The 27,726-nt window shown below is 38.0% G+C and overlaps 1 protein-coding gene and 1 long non-coding RNA gene across 5 annotated transcripts in view; both read right to left on the bottom strand.

Annotated features, from left to right (window-relative positions):
• The window catches only part of CRIM1 (cysteine rich transmembrane BMP regulator 1), a 173,826-nt gene that overhangs the window by 42,405 nt on the left and 103,695 nt on the right, over positions 1 to 27,726 (bottom strand). For all 4 annotated transcript variants that reach the window (XM_085055220.1, XM_085055219.1, XM_085055222.1 and 1 more), the window contains exons 5-7: positions 23,931 to 24,052; positions 11,072 to 11,254; positions 8,559 to 8,756 (exon numbers count right to left, since the gene is read on the bottom strand). In XM_085055220.1, the coding sequence (XP_084911346.1) occupies positions 8,559 to 8,756; positions 11,072 to 11,254; positions 23,931 to 24,052 (503 nt within the window). The remainder of the gene's footprint in view (positions 1 to 8,558; positions 8,757 to 11,071; positions 11,255 to 23,930; positions 24,053 to 27,726) is intronic.
• On the bottom strand, positions 2,090 to 5,021 carry LOC146439432 (uncharacterized). Its single transcript, XR_014850798.1, has 2 exons — positions 2,682 to 5,021; positions 2,090 to 2,534 (listed from the first exon to the last, which is right to left on the bottom strand). It is a non-coding gene; the product is annotated as an uncharacterized LOC146439432 (long non-coding RNA).

The following is a 27,726-nucleotide window of genomic DNA, read 5'->3' as shown; positions in this document are numbered from 1 at the left end:
GATAACCAATTACTGTGTATCAGCTTTCCCTATGAATGGCCTGAGCCTCTGAGAGATGCAAGGGAATAGAAGCAACCACAGATTTTCCTAAGGGACATTTTTGGTATCAGTGCCAGTACTGAACATTTATATTTAGTATCTTGTTAAAAAAAAAAAAAAAAAGGTTATTTTCATATGATCCTAACCAATATTTATGTCCTGTGAACACAGCTATTATTGCAATTTGCAGATGGCTATCCACAAATGCAGATGGCCTGAGGGAAACAGTTATTTCTATCACTATAGCTTGTTTATTATTATTCCCATGCTATTATGTATTCATATGCTATTTTCCCTTTTTTCTGTAAAATTCATAAAAATTGAATTGCTATTTAAATCACAGTAAAGTTACTTAGAAAGCAAAGTTGTTAGCCCAGCAAGAAGCAAGCAGCTCTTGTCAGCAGCAGCACTTACTGCAGCTGACTGCCAATGGATCTGGTTAGCTCCAATGGAACAGGAACCCAGGCCAGCCCCCATGAAGAATCTCTGAGCCAAAAGAAGTGTGACACCTCAAAATTTTGCAGTCCCTTATGGCACTTGAGAAACCCCTTTCTCCCCTCTACCTAGCTGCCTGTTTTAATCTGTAGAAGTGTGATCCCTTTGAGACTTCCTCGTGCTGTAAGAAGCCATTGGCTCTAAAGCCATGGGGAAAGAACAGAAGGCCAGTATGATTGCCTAGGCCTTGGCTATTAACGAAGGGAAGCCTAGAAAACTAAGTAAGAGAAAACAAACTAAATAGATTAAACAAAGTCAAATCCCAGAGGGCCAGTATCATTACAGGAGCTACAGAATCTATATAGAAGCATTAGAAGCTTAAAACTAATTCTTTGTGCTGGATCCACAGAAGGGAATGAGCATGCTTTTCCCAGCTCTCACCAGAGAAAGGAGAAGCTGTGTCAGCTGAAGTGGGTTTGAGTTTGGGCACAGGGCAAGGGTGAAGGAAGGTCTTCCTCTCCACATTACACTGTCTCAATATGCCTCTGTCTCCAGCTCCATGCCTTTTCTGTGGAAAGGCCTTCTGCCTCTCTCCCTGCAGAAACAGGCGCCTCAAAGCAGCCACTCCTGATTCACCCACTGGGTTTTTATTGATGTGCCCCATGCACCATGGGCATTGCGTGTCAGGTGCTGCCAAGAAGTGACTCAGGTGGACATAGATGTCTTGCCAGAAGGGTTTTGGTCACTTTGATGTTTAGCTTAAAAATATCCCAAACAACCCCCCTCCCCCCAAGCCCCCAGCTAAATACTGAGTTATATATTGGTAAGCCACAGCCATCACTTGCATAAACACTGAAAGTTACATGTGAGTTACCATTACTGCTTTCAGTTATGTAAGCAATTTCCTGAGCAAATCTCTTTTCACTGAGGCTGAAAATACAACTGCCATGCCCTGAACACATCAAAAAGACAATCTCAGTCACAACATGCCACAGAAGGAATTTTGTTTTCTTCAACAACTTTCTGCCTTCCTCTAAATCCCACCTTCTCTTTTGTAATCCAATTCCTTTTTTTTTTTTTTTTTTTGGTATTATCTTTGTAACAACCTTTTAGACACTTGAGGATTGCTATGTTCACATTCTGACTTCATAATTTTATTTTAAGATTAACCAATCCGATTTATTTAGTCAGTCTTCCTAGGATGTGTTTTGCAAATTCTGGATTGTGCTCATAGCTCTCCAATGCTTTCCAGCTTCCATCTTTATCAGAGGAGTGATGTACAGAAAAGAACTGAGCACCTGCTATGTCAGCCAGGGACATACCCACCCACAGGAGTGAAAGCAAAATGGGTTACTTCAGGTCCTTGTGAATTCTCCTCTTGATCTTAATTTCAGTATGGGGTTTGCCTTCTCAAGGCCCTGTTAATCCATGTTCAGCATGTTCTTTCCCCTAATCACCAAACCTCTCCTGGAAAGCTGCTCTGTAACAATTACTCTGGTTCAGGACTTACAACGACTCTCCTCTAAGCACACATTGTGTTCCACTAAGGGGGAGCTGCGGGGGGTTCTGTTAAAACAGATTATCTAGGATGGAATTAAGCCAAAAGAGGCAAATGTTACATCTGAAATTGTTTATTGGTGACAAAAAGGGCGTTGCCCTACTAAAGAAGAATAGGAAAGACTGAAAAGGAGGAAGGAGAAGGAAGAAGAATGGGGAGGGGAGGGAGAGAGAGAGAGAGAGAGAGGGGAGACAGAGAAACAGCAGGCGTTACCACCAGTACTGCAGAGCGTGCCATCCATGTCCCGCTGGCAGGGGCTGTGTGTCCTGCCGGCTGGGGGGAGCCTGAGCTGCTCTCAGAGCTCCAGCTCCACAGGCACAGATCCTGTGGTGATGAGCAGCTGGACATGAGGTGAGTGGGGATCATGCAGGAGGTCCAGAACCCTGGACAGAGTCGTGGTGGCAGGCTGGTGACACAGGGCTGGGAGCAGGTGGCTCAGGCAGGAGCCCGGGCAGGAACAAAGTAGGTAAGGTGTTGAGCAGGAAGGCAGGACAGCAGCAGGCTGGAGCTGGTGAGGGAGAGGATGTGGTAAGGCAGGACAAAGGAGGTGGTCAACAGGTGTCCAGCCAGCAAGAGGGAGACTGAGCAAGTGAGGGCAAGCAAAAAGAGCGAGGGCAAAGAAGATGCCAGCAGCTTGTGATGCAGTTACTTTTATACCCTCCAGCTGCCCCCAAGGTCTGCTCCCTGGCAGGAGACCTCTGACCCAGTCGAACATTCAACTGCAATCCATGGTGGACACCTTTTGCCACCTGATTGGAGAACCTCTGTGGAGGACACAAAGTCCTTGGTGGTCTCCTACTGACTGTCTGTTCCATGTGAGATGAGAAATGCCTGCCAGCAAAAGTCTCCCTAGAGACAGTGCTTTCCTCCATCTTCTCCTAGCTGCCTCCTGCAAGTGGCACATGTGCAGCCCCTCCCACACATATCTCTTGTCAAAAAATGTTGAGACAAAAATCAAAATTACATTGGTTCCTCACAGCACAGCATGTTGTGTTTTCCCTTGTTGAATTTGGTCAGCATCTTCCTGCCAATTCTCTGCTTTAAAACACATACGAATCCATACTCTACCCTTTATGTTCTTTCCAGCTTTGTTGTCTATAGATAAAATAAATTTAGCTTTGATCTGAGCTAGTAAAAACATCAAACAGCTGGTAAAGATACTAGTAGAACTCTAGAGAGACTGCCCACAGATTTGGAAACTAAATCCATATACAAACCCATTGTACTGGCACACCACATCCATAAATACCCTTTTTCTTCATGCACCCACCCTCCATGTTCCTGTCTGTTCCTCCTCATCAATCTGCCCCAGGAGTTCCCGTGTAGAGCACCTCAAGCACCTCACTCAGCCTTCCCCTTCCACCAGCAGCAGGCAAGGTTCAAGTGAGGGGAGCAGCAGTTCCCATCTTCCCCAAGGCTAGCAAACCCAAGACAGGCATTCATAAAATTATACATTGCACATCAATCTGGGCATCCCATCAACATGGGAATGTGTATTGCACAGCACACATACAGGATATACACGATGGATACATATACAGCAGCATGTTAGGAGGAATTATAAAGGGTTTACTGTGGAGAACAGATACAAATCAACTCTGTACAGTAACACAAATATCACAATTGCTACTTCTTGGTCTCTACTTCAGAAAAGTGTGAACAACTTTTTATGTAAGTTCAGTCTCTACAATCCTCACACCCTGGTTTTCTCACTGCTGTAGTAACAACATCAGGATTTTCTTCATGAGGGAATGGGAATGTTCTAGTTTGGTCTGAATTTCCTGTATTCAAACGCTGAATATATTTGTGTGCTCACATACTGAGCTTGTATTTCAAGAACCTTTGTACACAGAATTTCTAACATGTTATATGTGATCTCTGACAGCAATATTTTTTGCAAGTGTAATCCAACAAAAATTTTATCCTTATGCAGCTGCTGGAACGCAAACTTATCTAGGGGAACAAATATGTCCTTCATTGAAACTGATTATAAAACAGCCAAGAAATAACTGAACTAGCAGAACTGCAGGTACAGCAGCATTTAGATCAAAGACAGAGGGTAAGAGTCAGATGTGACTGATACTAATAATCTTTTACTCTGGATGACCCACAGCCAGGCCACATCCACAAGCAACTCTGATTAGAATTTTCTCATCCATTTCAATCCCTGTATCCCTCAACACTCAAACCAAAATACAGGATAGAAATATCTGTGACTAAATGTTTTGGTTTGCATATTAAAGAGCTTATATCTGACATGCTTAAAGTAAGCTCACACAATTGAAGCTGGCTGCTGGCAAGTGGGTTCTCTTTCAAATGTAAATAGAAGTCCAATGAGAAATAAATGCATGCTAAAGATAGTGATAAATGTAAAAAGTGTCTTCCTTATTATTCTTTATCTAATACTTATTTCTAAATGGAAATATGGGCATGAATTGGTCCATCAGCAGCTAAATTGACTAAGACAGTAAGGGGTTTTCAGCAGGTATCAGTCTTCTTCCTGCTTTAGATCTGATAGTTAAGATTAAGCATAGTTAAGATTCTAGAATACAAATAATTATTTCCTACATTCTGCATGAGTCTCCACAAAAAAGTGAAAAAGTTAATGCAAAAAGTAAAAGCTATAGCTTAATTAAGAAATGCAGTATACAAGTAAGACCAGAAAAGCAAAGTATATTCATGATGCAATTATATAATACAACTTTTGAAAAAAGTAATTTTAAACTAATCTGGAAAATGTGTATTAGTTCTCTATGATATATACTCTGTATTGACATGTGAGTGAGAATTGAAAGTCAATCAAAAGAGAAGTGCAAACTGAGGTATGCTTATCCTTACAATCACTAGTAAACTACTATTTCAAAATCAGCTGCAAACTTTATGTTATTTTGGACCACTTATTGAACACATCACTGAAGTACATCCCTTTTTCTCCTTTAATAGCCTGCACAGTTGAAAATATGACACTATATAACATCATGAATGCCAGAAGTTCGCTACTCTTTCCTGAGCAGTAGGAAACAAGAGAAGCAGAAGGATGGAGAAAACAAACTGGAGAGCACAGGACAGTCAATGCTTCTGCCCATACAATGCACTGCAAAATTCAGCTTAAGCTATGGATACGCAAGCACAATGAGGTGGTATGCAGAAAAGCATCATATGGTTGACAATGGTAGGTTTTAATTCCTCTTAGGAAAAAATATGCCTGGAATTTACTTCATTGCTTGCAGCTCCATTAAATGTACTGCACATCCTTTTCATTAGAATCATTAAAATCAAGGGATTGACTTGTGAGCCAACTTCCCAGCCAGGACCTTATTCCTCCCTGTTCCCACCACCCCTCCAGGTCACGGATGACACAGTGAGCATCAGCAGCAGAACTTCATCAACAGAAACAATGCTCGAGAAAAAGAGTGAGAAGCTGACTTAAAAGGGGAAGGAGCACTGATCCATGCAGCTTACCTGAGTAAGAGAACAGAGATATCAGTTGGCTGGATGATGGCAGAAACAAAGCAGCATTTTAGATGTGATAGGACTGTCTTTAAAATGATATAACTAAAATTCAGGAAAAATCAGTTAAGATGTGTGAAGGAAGTTTTTAACTGCCTTCCCATGGCATACTTACTTCTCTAGTTCAGCCTTACAACATAGAGAAAACCAGAGAACAGAAATCTAAAGAAGGCCCTTGCCTACCAGGTTAGCAAGCAACACCTGTATTGTAATGAAAGCAGACAGTACTTGTTTCCTATCCCACGCACTAAACTCCAGGCAGAAACACTACTAATCTCAGATTTAAGGCTTAAGACACACGAAGCTATCTGACCTAGGAGGTACACCAGAAGTCTATGGCTAACACACAAGTCCCTGCTGCCATCAGCTCAAGCATTACCTTTCAAAAAAAAAATAAATTAAAATACACATTCTTAATGTTAAATGCAGACAGCCAACATCTAACACTGCTATTTTTTCCTAATGTTCTTGGATTTTCTTAATGTGTGCTTTCAAAGAAAAATCTTAACAGATTCAGACAGACACACAGGCCTCAAACTTCCAATCAGGTAACACCTTGCTCTCCTGTATCTAAATGCTTTGTTCAGGCTGCTAATCACAAAGCATAGCAGCCTTGAACCCGTTTGATGCCCCAAAACATAACTTCTAGAGATTTGCTGGTACCCTTGATGGTTCCTTTCTCAGGGATTTTTTAATTTGTTATTATTCCAAGGTAAATTGTTAAGTCTCAGATGCTGAATAATTTCTCATCAAGTCATTCAAAGCTATTTCTTGCAAACCCAATTTTTTTAAATCTTGGGTGCTAGCATCTGAACTCACTGCTGTGTTTTAACAGTCCAGGTTTTTGATCCTTGAAATAGTGCCAAATCTGGATTCCTGGAATTAGATAATTTACAATAATTGAGCATAATAGTTTGTTATGGTTATATTTGCTTGCTGTGGGAGACGGAAGGGAGAAAACAGGAGAGGATTCAAGTGTTTTCAGATATTCTCTGACCACTGCTTCCCAAGTATGCTGAAATCTCCTCCTAGCATGAACTAGAAGCACTTCCACTAATTGTTGGTTGCACCACTTATATAATTTCATTACCTGTTGATTGTTTATTTGGCAGTATTTGTTAACAAAAAACCACCAAGGCAAATGTGACACTTTTAAGCTCAAAATTTAGGAAGTTTCTCAAAATACCATTCTGTATCACTGCCTTCCAGATGGGGCACTCAAAATCAGATGACTACAATTAAGCATACATCATACAACAGCTAACATGACAAACAAATAAGAAGTCAGATTATTTTTTAACAAAATATAATTTAGATTATTAATTTAGATGACAAGGACCTCATTTAAATATTGATTCTATGGTTCTATTGTGTAAGTCTCCCATCTATTTGCATCTTCTATTATTTGTATCACAAGTATGATTATACTCCATGCCACCCCCCAAAACAACTTCCAGGGAGTTGAACAGTTGATAGCTACATCATCTTCTGAAAGTAAAAACATTATTACATAGAGTCACCTAATCTAGACCAGAGGATCTACCTCATGTCTTGAGAGCACTGCAGAAGCATTAGTGTGGTGTTTTAATGAAGTATCAGCTTGTTTGTGTCGAAACCTTTAGCAATTAAGGAAGGAACCCTATGCTTGACCTTGCATTTGATTCCCATGGTTCTTCATAATTAGCTCAGTCCAATATATATACATGCATTTAATTCAATTATCCCTCATCCATTTTCTCCTGTGTGGAAGAGGAAAATAAACATTTGCCTACACTTCCCTCATTAGAGGAAAAGAATCATCTCAGTGTACTAACATGTTGAAAATACTTCCATCAGCCTCTCTGCCTCTCTCTCTGTACTGCCTTTCCAAGATTTCTCACAGACACCCAAGTAACGAGGGGTGACAGCACAGGCTCTGTGATATTCGTCATGAGGTGATCACTGGGCATCAACAGCAGTTAACTTGCTTCCTCATAGTGAAATTAATTCAGTGCCAGTAGTGCCATTCTGTACAATTCACCGTCAGCTTTTACACATTGTATCAAACACCTTCTTCATACCCTGTGATGTGAATTCTGGAATTAAAGAGCACCTATAAAAAATCCTTAAGCTCCTCAGATTTATCCTAAAAAGTAAGTATCCCAGTGAGCTCACTTGGATGGATACTGCAAACCAAGAAGGGCCCTAAGACAGATGCAGATATATAAAACCAATTCTTTTAAAATCAGAGATGGAACAAGAAAAATTTAAGTGGCAGCTCACTGAGCACCCACAAGTGTTTGTATTCTGTAATGATGGCTCTAGTTCTACATGAACCATTTCTAAATTTGTCTGGTGTTTTTCCTGATGAATGACTACTCCATAAAATGCAGCTCTAAATGTACATTTACATGTACAATTCAAAATATTTTTTTTTAATGTCTCAGTTTGCAAGCTTTCACATTGCCATTGTCAGGCTGGGCAAGCATTTTCCCTTACAGTTAAGTTAAATCTCAGTCAGTTATACCATATACATGTATTTCCATAAACAAATGAAAAAATAATTTTAAACTTAGGTTAATTTTTCATCTCCCAGGTAATATCACTTTTTTATAAGTTTCACTGAAATAACTATGTCCAATAACAAACTATGTTGTACTAGAAGACTTTTAATTGCAACTAAACGACACTGATGAAGAAGAAACCAGGAATAATCCAATTAACAGTAATACCAAGCAATAAACATTTTTACCTTCTCTCTTCTCCTAGATTTATTATAAGGTTTAAGCAAAGAGAAAAAATATTAAATAATTCTAATCTTAACCATCTTTTTCTGCCAAAGGAGTACCAGGGATTACCAACATATGGGTGTAGTGAAACCACACTGATGTTTTCTGCCCTCAGTAATTTATTCAGTCACCTGCCAACTCTCTACCAGCTCCTTCAATCCTCCAAAATTTCAGAGTAAACCGAGAATTGCCAGGTAAGCAGCAGCCATGAGAGACCAAAGGCAGACGAGGGGCAGCAGCACTCTCACCTTCACAGACAGGGCAGCACTCCCCGGGCACCTTGACGGGGTTGAGGCAGCTCTGCCCGCAGGCTGTGGCCACGCAGTGAGGATCCCCGTTGATGCACTGGCAGAACGTGCAGTCGTCCTCGCGCCAGCGATCGCCGTGAGCCTGGATCTGGCCGTTGGCATAGCAGCCAGCAGGGTTACTCACTGGATACAGTGGGTCTGAAATGAGAGCGATTCCAAGAGAATGAGGCTTAATGTTTGAATTTTTTTATTTTGTTCTTCAGAGCAAAATGGATCTTGGATCTATTGATTCCTTTTTTTGTACCGACTTCCTGAAGGAAAGTGAAAAAATCTAAATGGAACATTGGAATGACTCTTGTCAGCACTCCATCACTATTTTACACTGAGAACAAAGATGAGACCTCTGGCACATCTGTTGCTGGAACAGGAAGAGTGCCTTAAGCTACACCTCACCACAGTTCTGGAGATATACTAGCTTTTTGAACTGGGTCAGTTTTCAGTTTCATTTCAGTTGAACTTTTCTTCCCCTTGAAAGCCACAAAAAAATTAAGATCAGGGTATTTAAGTAACAGAATTTTAGGAAGTGCACTTTATGTAAGATTTCTCCTCAAGTTTCATTCAAGTCTGTATATGCCAACCCCTTACTTGCAATAAAAGCAGCTTTTACTCTTCAGAAATAATAGTACTCTAGAGATGTGGTAAGTAGCACTAATATTAATAGTTAAAAAGATATATAAATTATGTGGATGTATACAACTTATCATGATGGCTAATAAAAAGATAATTATCAGCCTCAAAAATTAAGTATCTGAGAAGGTACAGTAAGTAGGTCAGGTTTGCAAAGAAAACAATACTAAAAATTACATATTAAAGCAAATTTAATATATTGAAAGCAATAAATAAAACTGAAAACATCTTTTTTAGCAGACATCAAATAAGCACAAGTGATTTATTATAAGTTAATTTTCCAGAATTGTTATGTTGGAAGGACTTGGGAGAAGCGAGATGTCCTATCTGAAGGAAAAAAAGGATTGAATGAAACTTGGATTATTTCTTTGAAGTTTCATCATTTCCCTTTGGAAGGAAGGCAATGCATTGTGAGTGTACATAAAATCTGTAGCAGTGCCAGTAGATATTTTTTTTCTTACAGCATGAAGGCTCTTGTAAGTGTAGGTACAACGGTACCAAGAAAGACCAAAAACCTAGGATCCTACTTTCAACTATAGTCAAAGACGAATGTCTAGACCAGGTCCTAAACACAGGGCAAACATGGATTGATATCTCTCTAGAATACTTAAGCCTACAGCATTTGCATTTCTCTACATCTGAACACCATGTATCAACCTGATACAAACCTACATTAAAATATGTAAAATATACACCAAAATAAAAAAAAATTACAAATACTCCTTTAAAAATGACTTCCTAACTTACCTGATATTTCATTATCCAGATTTTGGGTTAAAATCTCTGAAGCTTTCATTAGCTTGTAACAAAACAAGCCACCAAAATCACATTTTTCATCAGATCCTGTGCTGAGTGAGAAGGTCCAGCTCTTACAGCTGCCTCTTTTAGACTCATTTTTATGAGGTACCTTACTTTCTAATTCTCTGCTTGGAATAAAACATGACTATAATGGATCTTCTGGCTTATTTGCTCCTGCAAGTAACTACAGGAATACAGATATTAAGGAGACTGCAAAGTGTTTGAAATTCACATCAATTACAAGATTCCTCTCCTCTGAGGAGATTTCAGATTTCCAGGTGATTTCAGTTATTGAGGAGATATTCCTATGCTCACATTTAAACTAGAAGGGACTGGAAGTGCTTCACAGGCCTTTTGACTACCTGGTGGCTATAACCTGATTCCCACTGAGGCAAGATCCAAGTGCAGAGCACCACCCACTCCTATCTTCCTCTGCTGGAAGTCTGGCTGTATTCTGGCAGAAGATGCCTCCAATACTTTCTAGTAAAAGCGAGAGAGTCCATGTGAAATTTCCCACAGAACCTTGTTAGGAGGACTGCAGGCCTAGCAAGGCTGGCAGCAGGGCAAAGGAGGAAGAGAAAAACACTGATGATGGATTACTGCCCCATTGCTTTGCTGTAATTGTAGAGGAAAGGTGTGTGCATTGCTCCAGCTGAACAGAATAAGAAGCAGGTTGCAAAGCAATCGAAATTTGTCTCAGGGCCGCAACTGCAGCTCTGGAGATGCCTGAATGTCTGTACAGAAATTAGAAACAGCTTTTTATGTCCTTTGTCAAGAAGGCCCCCCAAAAAGCACTGCACACTTGACCATGTCTAAGAAGTAATGTCAAGGCCAGAGAAGAACTGCAAAAAACATGACAGCACACTCAGGCACAGGAAAAATGTAGAAATAAACTGCATTACAGAGGAATCTGCAAACTTCAGAAGAACAAAAGTCCTTGTTTGCTGATTTCCATTGAACAGGCAAATAAAACAATAACAAAAAAGGCAGCAGAATTAAAAGCAGACAGGATTAAGGAGAGACTGTACCTTCACACACTGGGCAGCACTCTCCTTCTGGCACATAGTACCTGTCGCAGTGTAGCTCACCACACTGGGCAGAGAAACAAATAGAGACTCCCCCTTGGCACCGACAGAATCGACAAGCATCCATCCGAAACATGTCTCCATCATAGTATTCCATGCTGTTAAATATGCAAGTTGGCTTCACTTCTGAAAGAAGAGCAGAAAAAGTATTTCACAGATATTGTTAAACAGGCAATAGTTAAGCTTTTGTTGCTACTGACAAAAACAGATATAAAAGAGACTGTTGATTTTTCTTCCATTTTTTAAACTCAAATACAATTTCATTTTACCAACATGGTATATTTTACTGTCTGTTTCAACAATGGAAAAATATAAAATGCTGTTCTCAAAATTACCTTCACAGCAACTGTCTACAATTAAAAGTTGCAATTAAAAAGATTAAAATCCTGGAGGAAGGTTACAGCACTGTTATTTGTTTGTAGGTGTTAAATATTTCTCATTCTGGATGTGCCTGAAGCTACTTTGAATTTCAGCACATGAAACATAGCATTTTTCTATTTTAAGAAGACAGTTTCTGATGTCTCTTAAGTGTAATCTTCCTCTCCACAGGACTTGGTACCCAGGTGGATAAATTGCACTAAAGCTGTCCAGTCAATAGGTTAAGAAGAAAACCCGAAAAAACATTTTGTGACTACATGATCTGTTATACAGAACTGAACACTTCTTTGCTCAAGCAACCTGGAGCTGTAATAGCCAGCTCACAATTAGACCTCCCACAAAAAAAAACCAAAAACAAAAAAAACCCCAGCAACAACAAAAAAAACAACAAAACAAAACTCCGCTGTAATAATAGTTACATGATCACTTTAGTGCTTCAAAAACATAGGATGGGTATTTCTTTTATGCCTTCATCTACAACAGACCCCTGACATATAATTAAAGCCAAACTTTGTGGGAAAGTAAGAGCCTCTAAAATTTTTGAAGTATTTTAGGAAGGACATTGCCTATTTACTTTGTTAGCACTAAAAAAAAAAGAAAAATAAAAGGAGAAAAAGATGCTAATTAAACCAACGAAACAGTTTGCAGATTTAATCAGCTTTTTCTCATTATTATTATTTTATACCTAAGAGATTTGGTTCCAGATTATGAAGAAGATCTACACATCATGCATATATCATTAGGTCTTCCTAGAGGTTTTGACCTTGCAGTTACCCACATGTATGAACCCCATTGCCACCACCTATTGCCACCAAAGCCCACTCAGTTCAGCCAGCCCAGCTGATCCCACCCATGGCACTGTGCAGCTCCATGGCCCAGGGCTGAATCACTGTGATTCAAGACAGTGTAGAATAAAACACTCCAAATTTATGTTCAGCTACAGTACTCTGCATTAGTCATTAGGAAATCATGACTTCACAGTATCATCATTATATTACTCAATGACTTAAGCCCCCCTCCCTCTTCCCCACTTCAGAAAAAAATTGTGGCCTCCTATGACACTAGCCCAAAAGATGTGAAAGCAGCCACCTGAAGTACAGCACTATCTAGTTCACCAGGCTGTTTTTTTTTCAGAAGATATAAATTTAGCAGTCTGAAAAAACAAAGGTTCTGCAAACAGGAAGCTCTTTATTTCACCAAGAACATTATCAAACTGTAGATAAATCCAACATGTCTCATTGCATTTGAAGCCAACAGCAAAGGAAAGAAAGGAAATTGTCCATGTTTCTGATTTCTGTAGAACAGATGGAAAAGACTATTTACTTATATATGTAATGCCTGGCCACATAGAGTTGAAAAGTGCCCACTTCATGGTTAGGTGATTTTTCTTTTTTGGTTAGTGATCAATCTCACATGGGAGATGAAACACATTTAAATGAAAAATCAGCATTTGCAGATTCCTTTTAACCCACCCCAATTCTCTTAACTTTTGGGTGCAAAAAACTTTACATCTGAGTTACTCTAAACAATCATAGAGATTTTCTTTAAAACTCTAAAGCATTTCAAGTGCTTCTTTCCACATATGCTTATTCTGAGCTCCAGCCTTGGGTCATTTGATATGATTGTAAAGCATTAGAGTTGAAACTTGGAAGTACCCTGAGCAATGTTTGATTTTTATATGCCTGTTCTGTCTTCAAGGCATAATGTAGAAAGCAGCATAAAAAATAGGAGCAAAAGGAGGAAATACCACTGCGTCCAGGAAAACAGCGATGACCTCATTAGAAAGCAATTCACATAAACAAACACTTGAGAAATATTTCAAGTTTATGCAGCTCAAGCTGTTAGTTTAAAAACCTTCTCAAAAAGGAAAAGTGCCAACACAACTCAAAAGGCCTTTAATCTATTTGCTTCTGGCTTCATTGTTTTGATTGCAGCTTTCCAGATTTCTACTGATTCCCTCATCCCCAAACAGTAGATATGAATTCCTGCCCCATTAGAAGTAGAAACATCATTTCCCATTAATTATTATTTTAAAATGTCCAAACAAGACCATGCAAGTAACTGCAAATCCTGCAAGGAAAGAGCATGTTTTAGTCCTATGATGAAAACCACTGTAGAATTCCACTACATGTGTGTTTTTTCCATCCAGGCTTATGGCAGCATATACATTCTGACTAAAGTATAGATGTAAGCCTATACATCCAGCTACGAGACAAGGATTACTTTTGTTAGAACTGTATGTAAGACTCCAGTCTTGAGACTGAGTCAAGCCAAAACAAGCACTGAACAAAGAACTCTAGCTTTAGATACTCCAGGCGGAAGCCTGATGAAACAGTGAGCAACACACAGTGAAATTATAATGATGCATTTCTTCCACCACAATTTGCTGAAAGATCTTTCAGTTCCCTGTTTTTAGTGGTGGGTTTTTTTTTTTTTTTTGTTTTTCTTGTTTGTTTGTTTTTGTGGGTTTTTGTTGCTGTTTTGCTTTTTTTTTTTAAAGTGCAAATTTTATTGCCTTATTGATCTAAGTATGACAGTCACAAAGCAATGAAAGAACATAAAGCTAATGCTAAATAAATTCATCTTCTCCTAAATTCATTAATCCATTTTTCTGCCAATAAAAATAAAACTACAGGTAGGTTGGACTCTTTAGGCTTCACTGTGTCACAAAGTAATTCAAGTTGCCAAAACTTCATAGCACAAAGCAGTTAAATATATCTGAGACTCCAAACCCCGTTTGTGATGTAAACTACCACAACAAAGCATTGAGCATGAGACACAGGCCATGGCTTTGTGAACATAAATTTAGTGTCTGCTAGCTCTCAGATAACCCAGTACTACAAGACTGATCCAGCCTAAACCCTGACACACAACTGCCCATCTGTGAAGTGATCCAGGATACAGGTGATGATCACCAGCAAGATACAGTGTTTTTACTGGCTGTGGAAGAACAAATGACATTGCACCTCTGCTTCTGTATAAAGTCACGCATGACTGAGATGGACTTGATTTGGCATTAAGGTTCCTGCCAGAGAGTTGAAATAGTTGTGACACAAATTCAGCTCTACAGATATCACAGCCACAGCTTTTTGTTCTGAGGGTGAGAGCCAAAAAGGTTGCTCTAAACCCCACAGCCTCACACTATACAAACAGTGGTCAGTAATTTCTCAAAAATTTTGTTACCAGTTTAACCTGCAAATGGACACAATCTGTTTTATCAAATTAGTTTTTGAAAGTACTTTACCTTTGACATGTAAATCTAACTAAACACATAGAAGCTCTGTGGGCTGAACTAGCCCAAAGTAAAACTTCTGTTATTGAGATTTCTGTAGTTTCCTAATACTTATGGTTTTCTTTGACTGGAGTCATGGAACAGGTCAGAAACACATGAAAGTTTGCCAAGCCATCCCTTGCAAGGCAGCAATTCTGCACACAGTTACACCAAGCACATGAGATGCTTCAGTCATCAGCTGTCTGTAGGCAAGTTTGGGCATTTTCTTTTGCAGTATCAGAAATTCCAGCTCTCCCAAAGTGGAAGCAAGTTTCAAAACAATTTTCTGTTGTTTAAAGGATTAAAAGGTTCATGGTTCTAGCACTTCAGATATTCCTTCAGCATAAAGAAGTATTTGTACCAGAGCCTTGGAAGGAACTAGGGTAAGTGCTGTGAACTTTCTATTAAATGAAAGGGAACTGATAAATTTGAATCCCATGTCCGTATAAACAAAATATGGAAAAGCTTTCCATTTTTCAAGAGCTGAGCTGATAGTTCAAAAAAGAAAATGTTACCTGTCACTGGAATTGCCCATAACGTTATAGGACAACAGTATGTTCTTGCTTCCTTGCAAGCATATCAAAACAAGCTAAAGAGAAAAAACTATCTGGATTCTTACTCTTCAGGCTGTACTGCTTAGTGCAGCATATTCCCTATTAACACAATCACAGGACAGTTCTAAAAGTCCTTTGGTCCTGCATACTCTAAAAAGGTCACCCAGAAACAGAGAAATCAGAATTAAAACAAAACTGTAACTATTATTTGAAAATCAATGCATTTATTTATACAACTATTTATAAATACTTTCACAGCTTAAAAGAATGAAATACTATTTCGTGGGAACTGCAGTCTGTAAAAGATATTAAAAGATACTTGGGATGCTGAGAAAACCTAAATTCAGCTCTACCTGATACATCCCTGTCTTAATATTTTCTTTAAAACCACCAGTAATGGAGAAAATGCAACCTACCTATTAAACAATTCCACAGTTTTAACTACTCTAACTGAGCAAGAATCACAGAAGGGGTAATTCAGGTTAGACAGAAACAGCAAACAAATAGAAAAGAAGCTTCCCCTAAGCTTCATTACATTTCCCATCTTTGAAGTTTCATGTTCCACTGGATTTTTCTATTCTTTAGTGTGCAAATTTCTTACTAAGAGGACATTCTTTCTCAAACTCAGAACACCTCAGGGTGTCCCTGCCTACATCCTCTCTTACAAACATAATGTACACCTTTCTTTCAATTTTATTTATCTCCATCAGGTTATGGTTTTTAGTGTTTGTTTCTGTGGCTTTTCCCATTCTGTCTCTTAACTCCTTTGTGAAATTAAGCAGTGCTACCTTTTAACATCCTGCAGTCCTAGTACGCACAAATACCAGGACAACAAAGAAGGAGCTGGAGCCACAGAGGGTGGTGGCTATGCTCTAAACCCCCCAAACAGTGACAGATTTTCTTGATGAAATTATGAAATTGCCAAACAATTCTTGGAAGCAAGACATGTTTTTCATAGCAGAGGAATGTGTTTAAATCCCAGTGGTCCCTGTCAGTCCATCACAGGAGAAAATACATGTTGTGACCAGTTTAGCCCCAGGCATGGTAACAGGGCACAGGCATCTCAAACAGTCTCAGTACCACTAACAGGTACTGGCATAGCCCCCATGCATTGCCAGTGCATCTCTGAGAAGCCTTGACTGCATCAGAGAAGTTAAAAGTTGCAGAGAGGGAAAAAAACCAAATCTCCAAACCTGTAATACAAGGCTATGGTTTGGCGTTGTAACAGTCTAACCATTTCTTCCACGCTTTGAGAATACTGAATTCTAACCTTGTCCTCCAAAGTATTGGCAACTTGGTCCAAGCTTAAAAATATACAAATATCTGAGCCAGAACATTACTGAAAATACTAGCTTACCAAGACAATTCATTTTGGCAAAAAAAATTTATTATTTCACGAATGCAAATACTAGAATAATTTACTTATTTCTTTTCTTTTTTTTTACTTTTAAAACCAGGCAGAACTGCACCATTTGACATGTAATATTCTTTGTATATGACATATCATCAGTTCACAGAATCTATCTAGCATCTTGTTTTTCATAAACCAACATGAAATAAGAGAATTAGATTTTGTCCTTTTTATTTAAAAAATAACTTTGTTATTTAAAACTCAGTCTCCATTTCCCATTGAACAACTCTCCTACTCCTAGTGATCCACTAGTAGAGTTTTGAGTCTGGTTTCACACCCAGCTGTGGTCCTGACAGTCCCTACCTCATCTCTTTTGCCTATTTATTTACATTGTATGCATTTATATGCATTTACAGACTGAGTAATTTCACCAGGAATTTTGGGTTGACGGGCCTTCAGTTTTCCATGTTTTCCTTTTCCTTTTCCCTCCTGTTTTAAATGTCACTGGTAACGACTGGCATTGTTTCACATTCTTTTCCCAATTTGACTACAGCAAGTACAATACAGGTTCAGAGGATCTAAAAACATTTGACTTGGTTTGGCAGAGTGACCTGCTTTTTCACTACACAAGACCCAATTCTCATACTGCTGTGACTGGTGCTAAGCCATGATTTTCAAATACCTTTCAAATACCTTTCAAATATTCTCACTGAATAAAAAATATTAAACCCCAAAACTAAACCTCAGCCCACAACAACTAAACCCCTCTACCTTTTTGGTATCAGATTATCTTTCTTTAACATTAACCTTATTATGTACCAAACAATTTGTTATCTTTTGCATCTTATTTTTTTAAGCAGCTGCCTTTTTGAAGTCCACCACAAAAATCTGTGGGTTTGGATGGCCAAAGAGAAATATGCAGTACTGTTTCATTAGTATTAGGATTATTAACTTCTCTGCTCTGAGACAGACAGTTACCTTGGTCAGATCCTTATTTCTTTTGAGCACACATCATATAGGTTTAATGAAAGTGCAATAAAGACTGCCAAGATCAATGCAGTAAATAATGGGAACTTCATGGTAATTAGACTGTGTCTGTGAGGGGCTTCACTTGGACTCCATTCCTCCTTCTAAGGTGAATATTTTCCTTGCTGACCCTATATTCCCCATCAAAACCCTTCAGTGCTCATTGATCCTCCTTTTAGAAACAGGCCATTCTTATTTCCTTTCAGAAATACCAGAATGACCTCTATCCTTTTCTGCACCATGAGATTAATAATGGATCTGCAAGTGCTGTGAGGAGTAAGTGCACCAACAGGTGACAAAAAGTGATTAAAAGAGGGTTTTTAACCTCTCCTCCAGTGCAGTACCACTGCAAGATATAAGTGTGAAAAAGCCAGAAGGCATAGAGAAAAGATAAATGCTTCCTTTATGTCAGTTTATCTTAAATGAGGAAAAAAGAATTACAGAAGCAGTTATAAAATACAGATTATGAGACCCATCAAGTGGTCTTACTAATGTAGGAGATCCCTTCTATACTGCCCTGCAATCACCAGTACAGCCTAAACCAGCAGTGTAGAAAGGGTCAAAGTCTTAAATCCTGGGGAAGGTGGGATTTGACCTTCCTGGGATAAATGCCAGTTATTTTCATGCATCCATCAAATAGTCCCAGTTTTAATGGACAGGGCAACAAAAGTCCACACCTCACCCCCCAGGGAAAAGGGATTTAAGTGGGACTCCACAGCCATTTTTAGCAGATCTGGACTCTAACATCACAGCTCACACATGGCCATGGCAGAAAGCAGCCTGGACCCCTCAACCTTGAACCTTGTTGACACACTGATGAGGACAACTCACACACGTAATCTATCATATTTCATAAACCAATCAACAATATTTTTGAAGTAGCAGTTGTTTTCAAACTTTGAAACTTACTGAGAAGTGAAAGCCCTGACTGACAGAAGGCAGCAGCTGCAGGATGCTTGGTAATTGCTCTCTCAAATTTCTAAGGCACAACTCACAGTCAGTATGTGCTTTAAGTGCAACTTACATTCAAGAGATCCATGCATCAATACCTAATTAGAGAACAGGCAAGTTTGGAAACTCTCTTGTTTCCAAACACTTGTACTGTTGCTGCACATGCAGCTTTTAATCTTCTTTAGATTCACTTGTTGATGCTTGTAATTTAATGCTGAATCAATTTTCTTTCCTTACAAGCTCCCCCATGAGAAAAAGCAAGACTCCAGGATCAGCAGATAAAGTCCTGGTGAGTAATGTATTTTGTATGGATCAGAAGAAACTGGCTTCTGTAAAACACAGGATTCTGTGGAAGACTGCGTATCTTGGGAATCTCTCACTCAATTTTCCCCAAATATGTATCATATACTATCTAGTATACTCTAGATGAAAAGCAGTTTTCAGGTAAGTACAAGTGAGGAAACTTCAAGGCAGTTGGCATAATCTACCTTTGAACAACGCAATACTGAGTCTCACTTTCCCTGAAAGTGGGCAGCAGAACCACAATACAGACAAAACCTCTTTTTTCAGTTTCATACACTAAGATGAAATTATTTGCTACATATTTCCCATGTTACCTTACTTCCTTTATATTGACTTCACACTTCTCAAGAAATGAGAAGTTTTGACTATGGATGTGCTTCTTCCCTGAAAACTTTACTACTGAACACCCCTGTACAAATCTCTGGTTCCCATATGCAAAAAGCAGTGATGTATTTAGTGATACTATTGTATGGTAGCCAGAGATTTAAATTTAACAGTTCATGCTTCTGTCTCCTTCAGGCTAAAACTGTGTTACATGCATGAACTAGGGCTTGCTCTGATGGTCATCAAGAATGTAAGATAAAGAAAAACAGCCAGCCAGACATCTAAGAACAGATGACTGACAAAATCATATCACTACTGCATTTTAAATCACTGTTTGCCAACGATTCCATAGAGTTGCAAGGTTTAGGTTACAAATTAAACAGGAAAGACCTTTGTGCTGACAAGGAAAAAGGAGTAAAAACAAATAACAGTGTTGCAGGCTTCATTGTTGTCTGAGCTCCCATTTTGACACCCAAAGACCAGGCAGGGCATGCTCAGGGATGGCTCAAATACTCACCCTAGATAAACCATGCCAAGGAACTTTATCATGTCAAAAGGGAGCTCTGGTTTGATTCCTACCAGCATTTAACAACACAGAATGGTTTTACTTACAAAGATGCTTCCCTTCAAGTGAAGGAATCAATGCATGCCTTAAAATGGACCTTTTAAATTGACTGACCTTTGCAACAAGAACCACATTCTAATGACACTAAGCATTAACTGTAACAGTGAAATCCTTTAAATACAGCAGTGCTTTAAAAAGCATAACTTTTTGTCTCCCGTTAGTATAAAAGTTTTATGTAAAATACTCTAATATCGGCATACATTCATGATGATTAAAATATCACACAGAACTATTGTAATCTATCTGCAATATAGTTTTTTTCCTCCTCACCAATAAGAAAATTGTTCTCAGCACTTTCTAAATTATATTTTTGTATTAAAAAAATCCCAAAAGAAATTTGACCTATGCAAAGATTGGACAGTTACAGACAGTAGGTGCTTAACAAGGAGCTCCAATTAAATGAAAATACCAGGATCATTTTCCAACCAGGAATAAATGTTATTTTGGTGATTTATAATGTCTATATAATTATAGAATAAACTATGAGAAACAGCAGATTGTACATGAAGTGAAGCATAAGGACATACCAAATATAAATCTGAAGCAAGAAAATAAAGATTAGTGTATTGACTTAATGCAGTATTGATAATCAAACAGCAAGAACAATTCCACAATCTGCAAAAGAAGTAATTACTTCAGAAGTTTATTTTGCCACAGATTAATATGCTTTCCTAAGACATACTAACCAAATGCTAGTTTGAGGCAGTATGTATCACTAACAAAGATAACCACACAAAATCTGTATGTATATATCATAGCGCTTCTAAATCAGTTTTATATTATATCCAGGAAAAACATTTGTGAAGGAATAACTGATCTGTCCCAAAACTGTTGACAAACAACAAAGAGAATACACTGCCAAGTCTCTCTGCAGTATTTTGCTGCCATTATTAACTATCCCCTCAAAATTGGCCACTGTTTTTCTACAACTAGAGTGCAGCTCTTTCCTACACAGTAAAGCCAACCTACCCATACTGCAAACATATAACTCTGCATCACATTAGCACAAAACTGCAATAAATATTGCAGGAGTCTGGCCTGCTTTAGCACTCTGCCTATCATTAGGGTTACCTAAATTTACAAATTTATTCATTTACTAATTCATAATGAATACCCTTATTTTAAGGTAATGATGCTCAGTATTCTTCCTGACTGCTCCCCTCACTGCCAAAAGAATTATTAAATTCTTTTAATTATTTAATTAAATAGATGTTATAATAGCAGGAAAGCTATACTAATGTGAGTGTGCACTTTTTTTTTATCCATCCTCTTGCTTGTTTTCAGAGAGGTTTTCAAACACAGAAGTAGCTATTGAAACTTGCTGGTAATGCTGATTATACAACTTCCCCACTTACCATCTACAAACTCATTAAATTGCATTTGATTAAAACACATGCTTTAAAAAGGCATCTAATCCTAATTGGAAAGGATGAGATAAGGAATTCAGCATCCTCCCTGCAGTTTGTGCCAACAGCTAGCCACCCTCACTGTTGAGAACAGCTTGTCCTAGATCTTACAGATTTGACTCTTCTTACTTTAAAGGCAATTTTTTTAATGAAGCAAAGAAATTGATCTAAGCCTATCACTGTAAGATATTTTTTCCATCTGTTACTGGTATCCATTGTATCTCCTCTGCATTTGTTAGTATTTCAAAATACTTAAAAAAACCAAAATTGGATATTAAATTCAACTACCAGTTTCACTAAGAACATTCCCCCTTCCTCTTAATTTAAAACTGACAAAGGTAATGGTAGGGATTTATTACACACACAAATGCACACACATTTATCAGTCTGTCATTGCATTAAACATTTATCTAGAAGTTCTTGTCAGAATTAATTTTCTAGGAAATTTAGAGGTTTTAGAGGACTTGTTTGTAGTAGCTACCCCTGAAATAAAAACCACCTAAACATGCTAAAATGCATTTGAAAAAACCTAAATTATAAAGCAATGCAGATCATGTTCTATGACTATGCTGTCTTCCATACCAGTTATCTGCCACACAATCCAAATGTCACACACTCATAGGTAGTTTCACAGTTGTTCACAGATTGTTATTAAAAATATTTATCATCCTCAGGTTTATAACAATTTCCTCTTTCCAAAATGAAGCATTATTAATAACTGCTCCTGGAAGTTTGCCTGAAGCACTTTAAAGTTACATTATACGACATTATTTCTTAAAAATTTGATTGTAGCATTAACTAACATAATGACAAATGTGTTTTTTGTAAAGAAAGTATTTAATTTTTCTGACCAGCTTTCTCTGAACTATTTTCTTTTTTAAAGAGGAAACTAAAGATAATTTTGATACTGTCATGGAATATAATAAAATTGATTTTTAAGGACCTATACAAGACAAACCTAAAACCTTCATTTTTCTCCAATCTGGCCTTTCTGCTCCCTTCTGTGGCATCACCTTCCCTTCAAAAACTCCTGTTTTTCTTTCCTATTTACTCTGTATTCATAGGCTACTTAGGTATGGGAAAGCCTGAGGGGCAAAAATGAAACTTGATCCAAAAGCAGCTTGGATCTTTGAAGTGAGTTACAGTGAAGAATAAGGCAATGATGCTCAGGGCAGCAGGGCTAAGACAGTCCAAATTCACTGTTACCATTGAAAAATGAATCTAACTTATACTTGGAAACATGACATGAAGATACCACAAAAAAGTGAGTAATTTAAGCAGCTCCATCTCATACCTGCTACAGTATACATACTGAAACTATTGTGTTAGCAGAATCCCCAAAGAATAAGCAAACTGAAGAGAGGCAATTAGTGAGGTGGTTTGTACCTTTGAGATATTGTGTTGAAAATTTGCCTTGTATTTCTTGCTTAAACTACTAAATAAATCCTGAATCAAATATTGCGTTGAAGTGTGTTACACAGTTAAATCAGATTCAGAAATGAATGATACTTTAACAGAACGAAACAAATATGAAACAAAGGAAGATGAGTATTACTTTAGTGTACATAAACAAAAATTGGGTAAGTTGCATTTTTACAATCTCACCCAAATAGTTAAAGAATTACACTGAAAGCTAAAGAATCTGTGACTCTTCATGATGCAAATTCTTTTATTCATACAAAAAAACTTAATTTTTATATATAACATCTCATTATATGTACTAATATTTTTCAATCACCATTTGTGTATTTAAACTTTTCCTACGTGTAAATAACACAAACATTCTCCTAGGGAAATCTCTTTCTCTCTCTCTGTCTTCATTTGCAATGATGATTGTAAAATAAAGGCTGTTTCATATGATACACACACCACTAAACCAGATCAAATACTGCTGAATAAATATTAATTAATAAACACTGCACTGGTTTGTAATTATTTATGCTCAGAAATTATTATGCAGTGCTTCAAGAGTATTTTTCCCCTCACCAACAGTCAAATATCGTTTCTTCACAACTCACCAAATACAACATTTATACAGTTCTATACATAGAGCAGTCCTGAGATAGAGTCACTTGCTTAACAAATTCAAAGTTTTTAAGTATTTCCTAAACATTTAGATTGGGAAGCAAAGAACAAGAATAAATATCTTCCTATACTGCCTTATAATTTCTAAAGGTTGTACACTTGTGTTAAAAATTACTTGGAATTGATTCTTAAAGCAAACCCTACAGTCCAAACAGCATGTTTTCACTTACAGTGCTGCCACAAGCAGTTGAGTTGGTTAACAAAAATTTCACTTCTAGAAGGCCACTAGTGTTTGCTATTGGCAAAAGACTACCTGAAAAACACACAGTGAGGGAGTCTTGCCAAAACTATAATTCCCTGCATCACAGACAAAAGTGCTTCAGAAACTAAAGCAGCATGACAACTTGAAAATGAGTTTCCCACTTCAGTATCTTCACCTAAACTTCCAGTTCCTTCTTACTGAACGAGCTTCAGGAAAATTATTTCTCTTAGATCTTGACAACATAATAAAAATAATCAAATCATCCCATCATCCTCCAGAGACACATAAACCCCTCCTCTTCATGTGCAAGAGAAAGTTTCACGTACCGTTGACACATTCAAAGACATCACAGCACTTTCCAGGTGTTCCATCTCCACGTGAGACTATCTGGGGAACGGAGCCTGCCTCGCACATGGGGAAACCACACAAACCAGTGAGACACTCGCATCTGAAACCAAAGAACAGCAGGGAAAACCCCATAAATACATGCAGCCACATACGAGGCAAAAGAGTAAGTTCCAGCACAAGCTCCAGCTTTGGCATATTCGTGTCTTAGAATAATCTTTTATTAAGTCAATAATCAAGACAGTTAAGCGACATGAAGGGTTCTTTTAACCATCCAAACTCTGTTGGCTGCTCAAGCAAACAAGAAGGTGGTACTGTGCAACACTAATGGTGCTCTAATGCTGTATGAAAAAATGTAGAAAACTGTAATAACTGTGTTCTCCAGACTTGCAAAATTAGGCTTCTCCTCCAATTCTGTCTTGAAAAATCAAAATTGGTGAAACACTTCTAGCTGTAATTGCATCCATCCATCAAAAGGGTGTTCTCTTACAAGGAAACCATGTTATATCCAGTGTAATGCCAGGAAAAAATAAAGGGAAAGAAAGACCGGAATCATTAAATCTAAGCCAAATGAAAATAATTGCAAGTTCTCTTTTGGTGTGGATGGTGCTGCAGTTCGCAGAAGGGGAAACCAATTACATGTGACGCCAAATAATGTGGGAGGCTAGGTATATTAAATATTGTGGTTAGTTTTGGATCATTCTAAAAGGACTACTTTCTCCATGTAAGTAGTATTTATTTGCTTATTTAAGAAAACAGTCTAACGAACTGGGAGATATAAAATGTGGATAAACGACAGTCATGTTTGCTTCCAGATTCTTTGCTTTATGATTAATGTAACAGTTTAAAAGTCAAACACTTAAGACTTTTGATAAGTTTACATTTAACGGAGTTCTTGCCTCGAACAATGGGTACATTATAGGGATAAGCAGCAATGACTCTATAATAGAAGATCCTGTAATTATAGGTAAAGAAATAAGAATGCTACTTGCTAATAACTATTTCAAATATTTTAAGTATCCCAAGCTAATCCCCACATTAAACCACCCGTTAGTAAGAAGCAGTATCAGCCCTTCATGAATTTGCTTATTCTTTATGCTCAAAAAGCAAGAAGTTTGTTTCTCCTCTGCCACACGTCTCCTTAATTTCCCAACAGCCATTTCATCTCAGGTCAGTGTCCAATGAATGAGGAAGAACCACCTCTCAACAGAAGTTTTTTGAATATCTCTCCCTTTAAGCTCATCAGTGTTAGATAAAATTGTTATAATCTCCAATGTAAGGTATTGCTCCAAAGGAAGTTTGCAAGAAATACAAGTAAAGTCAATGAAGCTCACAGAACATTTATTAAACCATTTGAAAAGGATTCTTAAAATACTGCATGCATTACAGAAGCATATTACTGTAAACAGATAAAGAAGTCCATTTCATGAATAATGTTAAATATGTCAAGATAAAGTGAAGCAATTTAGCTCTGTGTGCACATATATGCTACAGTATAGTAACAGCTTTAAAACAGGCATTTCAAAGTTTGGATTTTTTTGTTTGTTTGTTAATAATACTATGCTTCCCATAACAGTAAAGGATAATGGACTAAACAAAAAAGTAAGAGTACAGAAACCAAAGCTTTATTTATCATACCTGTGCTTGTGACATTTTCTTCTCAACTTATCTGTAAATACAGAGAAAGAGGGAATCTAATTTTGCCTTCAGAGATGTGGAAGAAAAAAAAGCCACTCTGGCTTCTACTACATGTGATAAAAAAATCCAAAGGATTTGTGACAGCACTTTTCCTTTAGGATGACTCTGTAAATAATTTTACAGAATTACTAATACCTCTCACTTTTGCTGTCCCAATAGCGCAGGAAGATGGTGGTGGGGAAGAAAAAAGATGACTTCCAGTGACCAATGAAAAAAAAGTTAGCACTGCAAGGTTCATGGAATTTGTGCCTTAACCCATGTAGCAGACGACTTTGAAAGATGCTTTTCCTTTCAGAGAGAATGAAACACAGAAATAAGTACTTACATATTACTAATGAAAAAGTAAAAAAAAAATCTTAAAACATATATAACAAAAAAAATAGCGCAGTCACAATCTGAAAGTGGTATTAAAAGCCTAAATAAAAATTGAAGTTTCACTTTAATAACCCTATATTTAACATCCAGCTGGCCTCTGGGAAAATAGGTAGCTCAAACTCCCTGAAAATTCAGAGAAAATGGCACACATGATGAAAATAGTTTTGGACCTTGATTTTCCAAGTCTCATGAGCTGAAATTACCACTCTTACTTCTCTTGCCTTCACAAGAAGCTTTCTCAGACATGTCTGTATCTTCTTTCTTTTTGTCTCACATTCCTTATAACTGATAAGAATTCCAAGATAATATTAAAAGATTTGTAACTTGTACTTTTCCCCTCTCGCTTTCTTCCCAGTCAACAGCTTAAAAAAAACAAACCAGAACACAAAACTAAACAACAAGAAACTATGAATCACCACTTTAAATAACTTAAGATAGGACAATGTTCCATAAAAGCATGAAAGAGATATTTAAAAGACTAGTGGGAGCCAATGTTCTTTTCTGCAGAAAAGACTCCCTCCTATTCAGAATAATGAAAGTTTCACATACTCATACTGTAAGCAAACAAAACCTCAACATACCAAAATTTTATAAATTGACTTCCCATTTGGTTAAAACATAATCCATGCACAGGAGAATGTTAAAGTAGCAAATGATCTCAGATGGACTTTTAAATAGTCTGCATTCTTTTCAGCCAGCTCTGCTAGGAAAACCTTTGACCATTGTCCAGGCTATTAGCATGGAAAACATTGTTTTGGAGACAGAAGTCTGTTAGAAAGAAACCCAAGGAATTCTGGTAGCTGAGCATGGCTGTCACACTGCCAAAACAACATCTGGAAATTTGGAATAAGTGAGCCCATTCCCAGCAAGAGAGCAAGATGAGCTTTATACATCCAGATTTCTCTGAAGTGCTTTCTGGAGCAGAGGGAGGGATGGAAGGGAACCTGCAGACAGGTCTGTGCTCTGTCACAGCCTGGTATCCACCTGTGCATATCTTACCCTTGGGAATGTGACCTTAGGCTTGAAGGAGTTTAGCAGGTCAGATTGAGTTAAGCCTGTTGACAGCAGCCATGGTCCCTCTCAGATTAATTTCTAAATAATTTAGCTGTTCAGACTGCTGTTCAGGAAGGCACCATGCTGATTCTGAGCTGCTCCCTCCGTAACTGTGGCTTGCCTAAGGAAGCCACTCACAGCAGAAGCTGCTGCAAGGAAACCTTCCCAGAGAGGAGAGTGAATCACCCTGAGCCTTCTCCCTTCACACACTGACACCACTGCAACATCAAATGGCCTTGTGGCATCCAAAAGTTCTAAGAATAAAGGGAGGGCAGTACTTGAGGTACTGGGAAGTTGGCATGCAGTACCTGCCCCTCACACACCTTACTGCCAAAGGCTGCAAGGGAAGAGCCTCTTGGCATGTCATTACCATAACAGCACTCAAGTCAAGCCAAGAAGAACACATCCTTTTAACGAGGAAGAACAGTCCTGAGCAAGAGTACAATGTCACCTTGTAAGAGGGCTCAGAAAGAAAAAAAGAAGAATCAATTATGCAAGAGTCTGCATGAAATACCGCCTGAAAAGGTGGTGGTATGACCTGGAAGGAATCTATAAGCCCAAGGAAGAGCTTCACTGCACTAAAACTTTGAAAATACAGAGTCAACCTGACAGATAAAAGGAATTATCTCCAGTTCTTCAGGTTAAAAAAAA

The sequence above is a fragment of the Lichenostomus cassidix genome, chromosome 3 (genome assembly GCF_008360975.1).
Source record: "Lichenostomus cassidix isolate B80296 chromosome 3, HeHo_3.0, whole genome shotgun sequence".
Taxonomy (NCBI): domain Eukaryota; kingdom Metazoa; phylum Chordata; class Aves; order Passeriformes; family Meliphagidae; genus Lichenostomus; species Lichenostomus cassidix.
The sequence above is the reverse complement of the archived record's forward strand: the minus strand, read 5'-3'. Positions and strand labels throughout refer to the sequence as shown.